Below are 13,426 nucleotides of genomic sequence, written 5' to 3' on the forward strand. Positions count from 1 at the left end.
TCTTATCGATATATATTTTTATCATGTCTACAAAAGCTTAAAATACATCTTTAATTACATTCCAGGAGATGCCTTCATATCAAATGTAAACAGCACACAGGAAGCATTTAGAAAACCAACACAGTAACCAGGACATTGCACACATGTTGTAGCAAAGTCATTGTATATTCACAATATACAATTCACAAGAACCACAATTATGTCATTTAATAAACTATCAGTTACTGTTTGTTCACAAAAAGGGATTAACAAAACATGGCAAGCTATTACACAAATTTCTAACACTTTAAAAGTTATTGATCTCCATAAAATATAATTTAGGTAGTGAATTTGACTTTTTAAAAATGGTTTAATTTAGAGGACTGCTTGCAAGACCAGAATTATCTGTAAGAGGATTGACAAATTTTACTGTTAATTCATTTTAGTGTTAATTGTTGTTGGCCCAGCCTCCCTTTCAGCAGGTGAGGTGTCACCAGTGCTTTGATACAGAAGCTGTGTCCGAGCAGAAAGATCCTTCTGAGAGCAGTGACTGAGCTGATGAATCCATTGGAAAGGATTTAACAGCCAGTTCCTGCCCCTTCAGCCTGCACACACAGCTTCCATACCAGGAGGTTCATGACTGGTTTGTTATCTCTGATGCCACAGTGACCTAATTAGTGATCTGAATTGTTGATGCAATTAAACAACAATTAGATGCAGACATTCAAAAATACAGTAATCACCACAATTTTTTTTAATGTATAGTAAATTTCTGTTAATTTTAATTATATGAAAACTACAAAGTATCTCTCTTATCAAGTCTAAAAAAATAATTTTATCAAGGACCAATTTTAATTTATTTACAGATCTGAAACATGATTCTCTTCTTAAAAACTGTTGTCTGTTTGGATGAGTGTGCTGTAACATTCATAAACAAGTTTTATTTTGGTATAGGTGCCAAATAGCATTTAGTCTAATTTATTAAGAGTAGTTTCTTCCTCTCAGTAATTTGAAAGACCTGCACATCTCTGTCCCTTTTATTAAAACAAACATCCTTTGGGTGTCCTGGCCTGACATCTTTGTTCTACTCACCACGTAGCAATGATGCACCAAATGCCTGCGTGCTGGACTCTTAATGAGGTGTCAGGTGTGGTACATGAAGCTGCTGTTTACCTGAGCATCTTCCTGCAGAGCAGCACTGCACAACACACCCCCAACACTTCTGCCTGACCTTGCAGTACCATTCTTAACAGTTACTATTCTATGAATATCTGCATAAAACAAACCAGTTGTTAATAAAACAATAATGAACTGTTTTCACCTAAGCACAACACGACACAACAAATTCCTATGACAAGAACTGTGTCTTTTAAGGAGTTGGATCAGCCTCACTTAATGCTCTGAGCAGGACACTGGGAATTGCCAAATGATGGCTGAATCTCTGACTTCATGAGGCCTCCAGCAAGTCATTAAAATGCTGCAATTTGGGCAATGAAAAAAAATACAAGACCTCAAATTAGTGAATGTCTGTGTAGTGCATGTTTTTTTAAATGTTTGCCTTGATCTTTGTGCTTCTCTTGTGCTGTGTACACAAGAAGACTAATGATGCATCTTTAGTACCTTCTTGGCATGCTGTGGGGATTAGTTAATGACTGCACAGCTCTTTGAAGATGTTCAGGCTATTTTATTTTTAATTAATGTTTGCAAGCTACTTTGAGCTTCTCTGATGAAAGAGCTTAAACAACTACAAAATTTTAGGCAGTTATTAGTCCAAGAGAGCAAGATGAGGAAGTGTGCTGGATTTAGTTGGGGTAGAGTCAATTTTCCTCACACTGGCTGTGTTTGGGATTGTGCTGGACACGGGGTTGATAATACAGAGATGTTTTTGTTATTGCTGAGCAGGGATTGCACAGAGACAAGGCCTTTTCTGCTCTTCATACTGCCAGGCTGGGGAGGAAATCGGGGTGTGTGGGAGGGTGGGAGGAGACACAACCAGGACTGATGACCCCAAATGAGCAAAGGGACATTGCAGACCATGTGACATCATGATCAGTGTGTACAGTGGGGGAAAGGAGGAGGAAGAGGGGGATATTTGGAGTGATGGTGTTTGTCTTCCCCAGTCACCATTACATGTGATGGGCCCCTGCTCTCCTGGGAATGCCTGAACACCTGCCTGCCCATGGGAAACAGGGAATTAATTGTTTTGCTTTATTTGTGTTTTGCTTTCGCTGTTAAACTGTCTTTATCTCACCCCATGAGATAGTGGGGGGGGTGAGTGAGTGGCTGTGTGTGGGGCTGGGCTGCTGGCAGGAAGTAAAGTGAGACTATACAGAAAGAAAACTGCTCCATGTATCAGGTACCTGGAATATGTAGGTAAATATTGAATATTGAATACTGAATATTGAATATTCAATATTGAAAAAAAGAGTTATATGGCACAAGCATACTGTTCTGAGAAATGGCAGCTCCCAATACATGTGCTGTTGATAAGTTTTCCATGGAAATTCTGAGGGGAATCAAGTAATTACTACAGTTTTATAATACAGCTTTGATAGTTCATTCTATCTGAGGACTGGAGGATTGGTTTCATATGTTGACAACAAAATATTCTCATCTCCTCCCTCCTTGTCCTACATACTCCTGGGACACAGAAATTGTAGGCAAATCCAAAATCCTTTTGCAAGAATTGTGAAGTAGATTCCCAGTAAAATCAGCATCAACACTCTTTAGGCCCAATTTCATTTAAAAAAAACAGCCATGCAGCCATTGAGGAGTAAAACATATCTTTACAATCTCAATATTGCACCTTCTCAGTCGTCCAGCTGGCACAGGGCTGCCACACCTCGATTTATCCAGTGTTTCTGGGGCTTGTCTGAAGGGAGATCAATCGACAGAACATAGTTGGTTGAGTGCCCAGTGGTGGATAAGACACCTCTTCTTTCACTTGTCTTGTATACAGGGCATGAATAGATGTTCAGATGAAGAAACTTGGAACTTTCTCCAGGTTTCAGCCATATTATGGGCAGAGGATCATAAAGGATTTTTGGTAGTGACTCTCCAATTACCAAGGATTCTCTATCCCATCGTGCACCTTCCAAAAAAAGGCCTCTCACATAAGCCCCATCTTCTGGCATTTTCTCCATTGTGTGCTCCTGTTTCATCACCTAGAATGATTAAACCATTGCTTGATTTTATTTTTATCTGGAGTATACTGAATCCTCTAAGTGACAGTCTGAAATTACTCCTTTAAATAAAATACCTTTTCATCTGAAAACTCTATTTCTTGCTGCCCCAGAACATGTTTCAAGCTGTTCAAGAAAAATAAAATTCTTCTACAATTTTCTTACCTCAAACTCAAATCCAATGTGGTCAATTGGGATGGTGTACTTTCTGGCAAAGTTTTGTAAAACACCAGTCAAAAAAGACTGAGTGAAGAAGAATCCTGAGAGCCAAAAGACTGTGGGTGGCCCCTTGTCAACCCAATTCTGAATAAGAAGAGAGAAAACAAATGTAAAAAACAATCCAATATATTTGTGGCTTCACTGTGCAAATTCACCAGAAAAGGGATGTCTTTTCAGGTAATCTCAAACAGCACAAAGAGATCTAAGCCTTGATGGGACCATCTGCATCTTTCCATCAATTTTCTGTTTTTCAGAGACAACAAATCACAGTTTAGGATGACAACAAAAATAATCACTCATTCTGAAACAACCAGAATTCAGTGCTACTGAGAAAAATTTCATAAAAATAGCATAAGCACATTTTTGTTAAGTTAGACAATGGCCTCCAAAAACAAGAAAAGTGATTGAATTTTGACAGTTTTATCAAAATACTTTCTTTTACAGTCTTGTAAACACCAATCTCCAAACAAACAAACAAAAAAAAGACAAATTATTTTATATTCTTCACTGATCAATGTCTCTTCACTGTGAGAACACTCACTGCCACCCACACATCAGATCTTAGTAGAGGAAATCATTCTTGTACAAAGATGCCAGACAAGGAGATCTTAGGCTTTGTCCACACAATGCAGTAGGAAAAAGCAAAACAAGAGCAGAATGTCTTCACACTACTACAGTACTAAGTTATTAGAGTCAAAAGAAGCCCATATAATGCTCTGATCCAGCAAACAGGAAATTCCACCATTTACATAAATCTCAAACACTTTTTCCTAGCTTTCTCCTCTCCTGACTTCTATGGGATTTCACTAAATCTCAGTAGCTCACTGTTTAAGGTACACCCAAAATTTTAAGTAGTTTTAAGAGTGCTAAAAGTGCAATGGAAATAATGGAATGGTAAGTTAAAAATAAAATAGCCTGTTCAAAAAGCATGTGAAAGTGGTGCCACATTTTATGAAACCTGAAAGCTATTTACAGACATGTATATAGAATTCCATAGTGCCTGTTATGCAATGGTTCTAAAGCATTCTCACACCCAGCTCAGTGTCCTTTCAGCAAGGAAGTCATTAAGACATCAATTCAAACTAAAATGAATCTTGTAGAAATAGAAAGATGGAAACTACCAAAAGCAGCACTGGATTAGCACTAAGGGATCTTGCTCCCAGCTCACCCTGAGCAATTGCCCAGCTAACTGCAGTGCTGCTAATGCAGAGCATATTTGGCCATGAGTGTGTGAGAGAAGCTCACAGGCTGGAGCTACCCAGGGACTGCTGAGCAAGGACAGCACTGACACACTCTCTCCATCCAGCTTTCAACTACAACTCCCCAGACCCTTCAGTCTCAGTTTAGCAGACCTGGAAGAACTCCAAACGACAGAGGAGATCAGACACATAGCTTCCCAGAGGCTTCAGTGATGGATAGGATTTGGCAGCCCACATCGATGGCACTTTTCCCATTAGCATGCTGTTAAAAACATCTTCAAGCTCAGAAGACATCAACACTTGGCCTTTAATGGCTTTGCCTATATTAATGAGGCTCTTCCTAACAACTTCTGTAAGCCTTCAGAGAAAACAAAGGAATTGTCATTATTTACTTCTTACTACCTGGCTAAATGCCCCTCAGTCTAACTTGAATGAAGAGTTGACAGAGGTGGTAAACATCCTGTCAAAATTCCTTATCTCACCTGTAGTTATCAAAACTCTTTACTTAACTTTAGAAAAGCAAACAAACACACACACAGAATAAAAACACACACACAGAATAAAAGGCAGTGAAAATTTTCCTTCTAGACAAGGGAAATCAAGTGACAAGAGCTTTAAAGCTTGTAACACTCATTGTCATGGTGTGCTGTGAATACTGGGGCCTGGGTATCGCTAACAAAGACTAAAGTAGGCTGTTCTACCTCAACAGAACTCAAATCTCATTCATAATCCAAGAATACGGGTACTATTGCTATATTCAGGTACTCAGCTGCAGCTTTCAAGTCTTTTTAAAAGATTCATCCAAAGCAGGATTTAACATGTTAAGAAAAATGCATTGTAAAAGGCTTGTTTAAGGCTTGTGAGCAGCTAGCACCAATGAACACAAGTATATTTCAGTTTAAGAAGTACTACACAAAACACTGAGCCATACCTGTTAAATCTAATTAGTTCTTGCCTAAGAACAGTATTCATGGACTCTTCATACAGTACTGGGTATGCCTTCATCACTTCTTCCATATCAAAGCTGCTTGGTAATTTGGATAGGATGTCCTGTGCCAAATCTTCAACAACTTCCTGAAGTCACAAGTTTGTAGTGAGTAACAAAATATTCCACTTGAGTATAAAATATAGGATGTTAAATCTGAGAGACTTGAAAGGTTATTTATCTGTATCTCAAAGGGGCATGGATTTGGCCTGAGTAACCTGAGCTGCCAGGACATGTGGTATTAATCTGTTTGAATGCAAACTCATGAAGGTATCTTCCATCTTTAAAGATGCCATGCCAAATCCATCTGCTTCTCTGCAGGGACATTCACATCTACTCTCAATGCTACAGTCATGAGATGAGAGGTTTTGGATTACTCTGAGATCTAGGAAAGGGCACCTTTCTGGAGTGCAAATTGATCTTTCTTCCCCAGTTACCTGAGGGGACTTGCCAGCTCCCCCTGCTTCTCTAGGCAAAGTCAGGAGCACTGCATGGAAAAGCTGGTTGGTCTCCTGATTATCCTTGGTGATGTCTGCGTTTTCATGAAGTCCAAACACTTCAGGGTGTGTTGTAATTGGCAAACTTCGTATGTATTCAATGTAAGACTGTAAAACAAGCATTCAGATGTCAGACATCATGCAAAGTGATATTTATAGATGGTCAGTAAATCCAAATGGGACAGAACCTTCCCATTTACAATTCAAGTTGGTAGTTCCCTGTTAAACATATCCAGGAATTGACTGACTCTCCATAGAGGTAAATATGAAAGTTCTGAGTGATTCAAAAACTCACAGAGGAGTTATTATCACCCTTGTGTCAGTGGCAGGAGAAAGGAAAGTACATTAGAAAGGAGTTATCCAAGGAGTGTTGGTAGGAATCACAGAAGGGGTAGGATGCTGGATGTGTAACTGTGGGCTACACAAATAGGTGGGATTTGAGCATGTTCATTATCTCTATGCAGCTGTTAGGAAGTAAAAAGAAGATGAAAATTGAGTATACACCTGCCATTCCACCTCTTCCTCCTGACTGCTGCTTTCAAGGGTGGCTCTCTGCATCAACAAATGCACGAGTACTGAATGATCTCTACACCCCCACTGGGATTCATAGTGCCAGATTCATCTTTCATACACAAGATACATTCTGGCATGGCTTTATGATCTTATGGGGTGTATTCTCTGTTTCCTTATTCAGCATTAGATAAGCACAGTGTAGGTAAGTTCTTCCCCAATAAGTCAGAAGAATTTACACTTGTTGTCTCCTCACCTCATATGGGCCATGTGGTGGTATGTAGTAGTCACTTCCAGCTGAAAGCATGTACTTCTCCTGTTCTATGTCCTTGTTGTAGACTGTGGAAAGAAGGGACAGGAGAAGACGCCTGTCTTTATCATCTGTCACTCTGCCTCCATAGTTACACTCCCCTGGAAAAAGACAAAGAAAACCAGGACAAAAAACCTGAAAGTTAATGAACAAATAAAAATTGTTTTCCAATAATGTGAAACTCTAGTAATCTGGAGCTCCAAAGTTCCAGATCTTCCAAAGTTTTTAGGTTTTATACTTCAATTGATCCAATATAAATTAGACACTTGAACATCTATGGGCCAAATGTATGTGTCTTAATATGGGAGGTTTAAGGAGCACTATGAGCTGATCTGAGCTCATGTCCCAGAATTCTTTTTCATAGAATAATCATAACATTAACAAAAATCAAGAATGACAAGGCTGACAAAAAAGCAGCTTATCTCCCCAAAGAAAGAGAACAGAATAGCCACAGCAGCTGAGTTATTTACACACACCAACACCTCCTGCTTTAAAACCCCTGAGTATTATCACATCCTCTGGTGAAGTGCCAAAGCTTCCTCTGTCAGGCTCACATTGATCAGTGAAGGTGAACCTTCAGAGGCCATCCTTCAGATGGTTTTATCTGATGTTATGAAGCAAAGACCAGGAGGTTTGCTGGACCATCAGTTATTGTAGCCATATACAAGTCAAAACAACAATGACATCTGAGGGTTTGGGATCCAACTCCAATTACAGTCCAGCTCCAACATCCATCCAACAACATCCACAGTGGATGTGGAAGGCCAGAAAAACAAACCGGTGTGGAATCCACTCAATTTGTCAAGAACTCACCAATTTATCAGCTGAAAGTGCCCAGCAATGTCAATGAACACATGTGAGGGGATGTAATGTCAGTACCTGTTAGATAGGTCAGGGCTTCAAATGGGATTTCTTCATACTCATTCAGAAACATCTGGATCTGCTGCATACTGATTCTGAGGTCAGACTCATTGAATTCATATGGAATATTCCAACCTGTTCAATTCAGAAAAGATACACAGGGCAGTGGTGCAATGTACTGACAGCTGGGCTCAGGAAATGCTGGTGTTGGTACTACACTGCTGCTACAGAGCTGAAGATACAACTGCCAGATAATCTAAAAGAAGCCTGGAATATACCAGGCTGTTTATTAAGCATAGAAACTTTGGCATCACAATATCCTGAAAATTTTATTTTACCTGCTTGTACTTTAAGCTAATCTGTTGCTATCTGGACACAATGAGAACAGGAGTTTTAATTCATTTATTGATTACAATTTTTAATCTGCCCCTCTATTAACACTGTTTGCAGATGACATTCACAGTAACAGTAAAACAAAACAAGAAAGCGAGCAAGCAGACAAACAAATAGGAACATACTCCACATAAAAGAATCTTTCAGAAAGCCTAAATCCCTAGTGAAAATCAAAAATAGGGCTATTGATGCAACTATCCTTCTTCACCCAGATAGGTGGCCATGTTAGAAGTAGACATTATGTTAGAAAATGGTCTCTAGAAAATTCAGTTTTCACTCTAAAGCAATAAATGAGTGTTTTCATACTGGAAGTTTAGTGCTTATTTAAAAGCTGACTACTGACGACAATGGATTTCAGTCAAAATATAACATTTCCTAACAGCAGCCTGTTACGACGAAGATAGACTCAGCTGGAATGGAAGACTGAGAACTTCATTTACACAAGTGCAGAACATAAACTTTATATAGTTATAAAAATGGAATCTCTAAGTCCATATATTTCTATGCTATACAGAAATTCTATATGGTTTTCTACATATTTGAAGATTACAGAAAAAGCTGAAGAAGAAAACTTATGAATACATATCTTTTCATTGCTATGTTACAAACAACACACTGCAGCTCCAGATTTGTTTCACACCAAGTAAATACATGCACTAGGTTTGATAAAACAAAGTATGCACATAAGTAACAAAATCAGAATAGAAGAAGGCATATTTTTAATTACAAGAATTTAAAACAGATCTGAACTTGATTGTTAGTAAGAACTACAGTAATAAGGAATAATTTAGTAAGCTATAATTTCATGTAACTACTGTATAATATATTTATTAGGAAAAATAGTATTTTCTAGTCTTCCCCAGGGTAATACTTTTAGTAGCTTCAAAAGTAGCTTTGGCTGAATAAGAATCCTTGCAAATAACAGCTTTTAGACTTTATGATGTTCTGTGCAATGCAGATTGCACTCTTGTAATTCTGTTAACAGTGCTGCCTTTTAACAGAGAGGCTCCAGCAATGCAATTTTGAAAGCACAAATTTTTTTCTAAATGAGACAAAATATTCAAAAACTTACCAAGTGGGCCAAAGTTTCTCCTTTCCTGCACAACAGCATGGAAAAAGCAAAGGCCAAAAAGCAGTTTTTGCCACATTTTTGGCTTTTGGCAGCTTTTAAAAAACACAGGGTCGGAGATGGGATCATTCAGGTATGAGCGAAGGAGGTTCACTCTAACGCCTTTAGGAGGCTCATTGGTCATTTTGATGCCATTCTGGAGGATACTAACAGGAAACTTTTCTGATGGATAACTAGTTAACCACAACCTAAAAAGAAGTTTGAAAAGCACATTATTAAAAATTCATATATAGTAAGAGAAGTCGTAGTAATAATAATAAAATCAATAATATAATCCCGCATCTTGATGTTTAGAAGACTAAATTTTACTACTTGCTTAACTATTAAGCTAACATCTAAATTTGGTCTAAAATGCAGGCATAAAGTAGATTATACTGGGCAGGTAGAAAAGATGACCTCTTAATTATGGATCTTTATTTTATCACTGCACATAAATTATATGAATATCATACTTAGGCATTCTTACAGAAGTTATTTTAATTTCTTTTTAGTAGTGTCTTCAGCAAACAGGAAATACATTAAAAACAGCAAAATACTAAAATCCTACCTGAACTTATCATTGGTATTCTCAGGCACTATGACTTCCTCACAGATTTTTTCCAAGGCAGGCATCCAGCTGGTTGCAAGATGGCAGTTTTGTAACACTACCCAGGTTCCATCAGTAATAGCCTGGTAAATCATTTTTTCTGCTATTGGGCCCTGGCCCTGGCCAAGTGAAACCGTTTGAATGCTTGAACTTCCCATGCTCACATCATCAGCAAATTTTAGCAAACCTATGATGGCAAGTTTTATACATGCAAACAAAGACAAAGTCTATTAGAAAGTAGAATATGTTATATTCATCATTTTTATAATGTAATTAAAGGAGAAAATTCAACAAATATTTTACTCTATTAAAAAAAAAAACACAAAAAAACCCACCTCAACAACCCAGAAGTGATATCATATGCTGTGTCAGTTACTGTGTCCCTGAGGCATATACTAAAATTTAGGGATATAAGATATTAATTTTAAAAGAACCCAACCCCAAAACTATCCAGGTTAAATGGCTGACCTCTTCTTTGGCCCCAAGTGTTCAGTTCAAGGCTGCACAGCAGCCTTTATTGCATAGGTACAATTGTTTATCGGGGTTGAACTTCAAATTGGATCTTTAGATCTGGCTAAAAATAGCCAGCTTTGCTATCAAAATCAGTACTTTCTGGAAATACATCCTTATGGTATGGCTCCATGTCACAATTCCATTGGCAGAAAACCAGATTTAAAAATAATCTGTGTGGTTATACTTTAAAGGACATTTAACAAATGTGTTTTTAAGTGTGGCCTATAAATCATTTAATTAATAACTGAGAGGGAGGAAACTTACTGGAGAAGCGGTTGCAATAAAGACTGGGGCAAACCTCCAACACCCACTGAAAGAATTGTAATGCAAGTACCAATTATAAACTGGTCTGGATGCTACAATCTGTTAGATCCCCAAATTGCTGCTCAGAGACCAAGACATTTCATCACCACTGCTTTTATTCCACCCTCTAACAATTTTACTATCACTGTTTGCATATGGGCAGATGCCAGTGTTTGATATTCCATCATTGCTGTATTGTACTTTACAGACATTTTAAATATAAATGAGGGGGCCTACACTATTAACGGTTTAGTCAGACTCAGTGACATTTAACCAGATGAAAAAAGATTTTTTAATACCAATCTCACCTGCCATAGGATCAGCACCAGGTGATAATATAAAAATCAAAGGGGCACAACAATTTGAATCACTGTAGCTTCTTCCAAGATCAAATGTAGGTGGTTCAATAAACGTTCTTCCCATGTTTTCCACAATGAAGATCTGCACTGCTGGGATAATTTTGTCAGGTCGCAGACACCTGAGAATAACCATGCGATCTAACCCTGTCAGTGAGCTCCAGGTGTCTGGGAAGGCTTCTTCATGGGGTCTGACAGAGTCATAGATTGGCTTCCACTCGGAAGAATTGTCTCTTACGTGTTCCATTAGTCCCTGGAGGTTTGTCAGGCAAGATGCACGCACGAGCTCAGCCCATGATTTGTTAGACAGCCAGTCTGGAGCTGGATTGGGGTGAGGATTATCAAGAGCAACACCTCCTGTCAGTAGGAAACGCCAAACCGCATCATCTATCTTGCCTTTTCCCTTCATAATGCCTACTGTTAGAAGGAAGGAGAATAACAGCTTGTCCTTTTCAAACAGTGAACGACAGACATTATTATAGATGCTTACTGTGAAATGGTCAGTTATACTTTTAATTCTCTCGTATAGACGTCCACTCTTTCTGCTTTTAGCAATAGATTGAACATACAAGTTAATGAACCAAATCAGTGAATACTGGTACATAGGTTCAATGTTGGCCAGATCAGAGATGCAGAAGAAGACAACAGCTGAATGAACAGCAACTGGCTTATACCCCATTCGAGTAGAATCTATTTCCTTCTCAGTTACAGAGGCAATTTTTTGCTTTTCAGAGATTTCTGCAGATAACTCTTTGGATGAAGACAAAATATTAATTGCTGTTTCATCCTCTAAGATGTTGCCTTCTGAATGAGAAAGGACCTCCAGGATTTTATCTTCTATTTCCTTTAGTTGTTTCTTATTGGCTGCACTTTCTACAATGAGTTGGTTTTTCTTTTCTTCTAGCTCAGGCTTTTCCTTTGCAGCTACAATTCCAAGAAGCTGGTCCTGAAGACCCAAAGGTGTAATCATGAAATTGAGTAGACAAACTTTCACAGCCACTTCAGGATAATAATGAGGATTTCTTAAATGGGTTGTCATGTAAAACCTAAAGTCTCTTGAATATTCAATTATATTTTCCCCTAATTTCATGTATTCTACTCCTTGTTGTTTGAATGTTTGCTTTAATAAAATAGGTTCTAAGAAAGCATCTAATTCTTCACCAATATTTTCTAGCAAGACTGGTGTTCCAAGCTGAAGAGCAGTTTCTAATGTCCTCACATAATGTGTGTCGGATAATTTGATAACTGCCAGCTTGTTAGTTTTCTCCATGTTTTTTATCCACTTGTTAGCTTGCCTTTGAGGATCTATCATTAAAGCCCATCTTCTTGAGTTAGAAACAATTACACCATTGTCAATGGAAAAAGAATCAACTGGCAATCCAGCAATCTGCCATGCACGGATTTTGACTGGATCCCCTAATGTATTACTTAAGCTAAAATCACTGGAGCATGGAATGTTCTTTTCAATGCACAGATCCTGCCACTGCTTTTGACATTTTAGGCGATAATCGACAGTAAAGGCTCCCAAATAAGCCACAGTTCCTGATGACAACAACACATCCCCTACTAGGTCTATGTACTGAATTCCTAATAACCGTGCAGCTTCTGTCCACCTCTCCTTCTCTCCACCCAGGCCACTGATCAGCTGTTCAGCTCTCACCAGCTTTTGTGAACAACGTTCAATATTATTCTCTAAGTCTCTCTTCCGGTTATTCATTTCATCAAACTCATCTTGCAGAGCTTGAAGGCGATCAACAACCTCCTTAAGTTCTGCTTGCTTCACTTGCAGCTTCTGCATTTGAACATCCAGTATTGCTTCAGCCGCTTGCAAACGCTCGCGCTTTGGGGCAACCACTTTCTGAACACGGTCATAGACCTCCATGGCTCGCACCCACTTGCAAAGGCCTTCACAGGCAGATGAGACGTTCTTTACGACCTCTGGCTGAAAATCTGGATGATTCATAAACTTCTCTCTAATTTTCTTCATTATAGCAGGAGGAATTTTATCCTTGTCAAATGACTTTAATCTGTCAAGGAACTTAATATCTGAAAGAAGTTTTTTAGCTGGCCCCCAGAAGTCTTCGATCATTTTCCCTATATTGCAAATAAGACTAAAATCAGGTTCAATACATGCATGTTCAAACTGAAAATAATAATGTGAAACACAGTATGGAGAATTAATATCAATGATATTGCAATGGAATTTTACTATGCAAAGACTATTAAATAGTTTGGGAAAATCATTACCTAAATGTATTCATACAGCATATTCAGTATCACTAACAAATATCATATTTATTAACTGCATGTTAATTCTAAATCAACAAAGCACATTCAGGGAAAGAAATTACTATACAGTCTTTCTTGGCATCGTCTATTAGATAAATTAATAACTGTGGAAGTA

The 13,426-nt window shown here is 38.2% G+C and overlaps 1 protein-coding gene across 1 annotated transcript in view; it reads right to left on the reverse strand.

The window, feature by feature from the left end:
• Positions 1 to 1,887: 1,887 nt before the first annotated feature.
• Positions 1,888 to 13,426, reverse strand: part of DNAH3 (dynein axonemal heavy chain 3) — a 55,048-nt gene continuing 43,509 nt past the window's right edge. Inside the window, exons 53-62 of the mRNA XM_015642652.2 lie at positions 10,975 to 13,116; positions 9,812 to 10,037; positions 9,208 to 9,452; positions 7,761 to 7,877; positions 6,828 to 6,982; positions 6,002 to 6,169; positions 5,511 to 5,653; positions 4,733 to 4,937; positions 3,327 to 3,464; positions 1,888 to 3,143 (exon numbers count right to left, since the gene is read on the reverse strand). Of these exons, the coding sequence (XP_015498138.1) occupies positions 2,790 to 3,143; positions 3,327 to 3,464; positions 4,733 to 4,937; positions 5,511 to 5,653; positions 6,002 to 6,169; positions 6,828 to 6,982; positions 7,761 to 7,877; positions 9,208 to 9,452; positions 9,812 to 10,037; positions 10,975 to 13,116 (3,893 nt within the window). The 3' untranslated portion in view covers positions 1,888 to 2,789. The remainder of the gene's footprint in view (positions 3,144 to 3,326; positions 3,465 to 4,732; positions 4,938 to 5,510; positions 5,654 to 6,001; positions 6,170 to 6,827; positions 6,983 to 7,760; positions 7,878 to 9,207; positions 9,453 to 9,811; positions 10,038 to 10,974; positions 13,117 to 13,426) is intronic.

The sequence above is a fragment of the Parus major genome, chromosome 14, assembly GCF_001522545.3.
Source record: "Parus major isolate Abel chromosome 14, Parus_major1.1, whole genome shotgun sequence".
NCBI classification, from domain to species: domain Eukaryota; kingdom Metazoa; phylum Chordata; class Aves; order Passeriformes; family Paridae; genus Parus; species Parus major.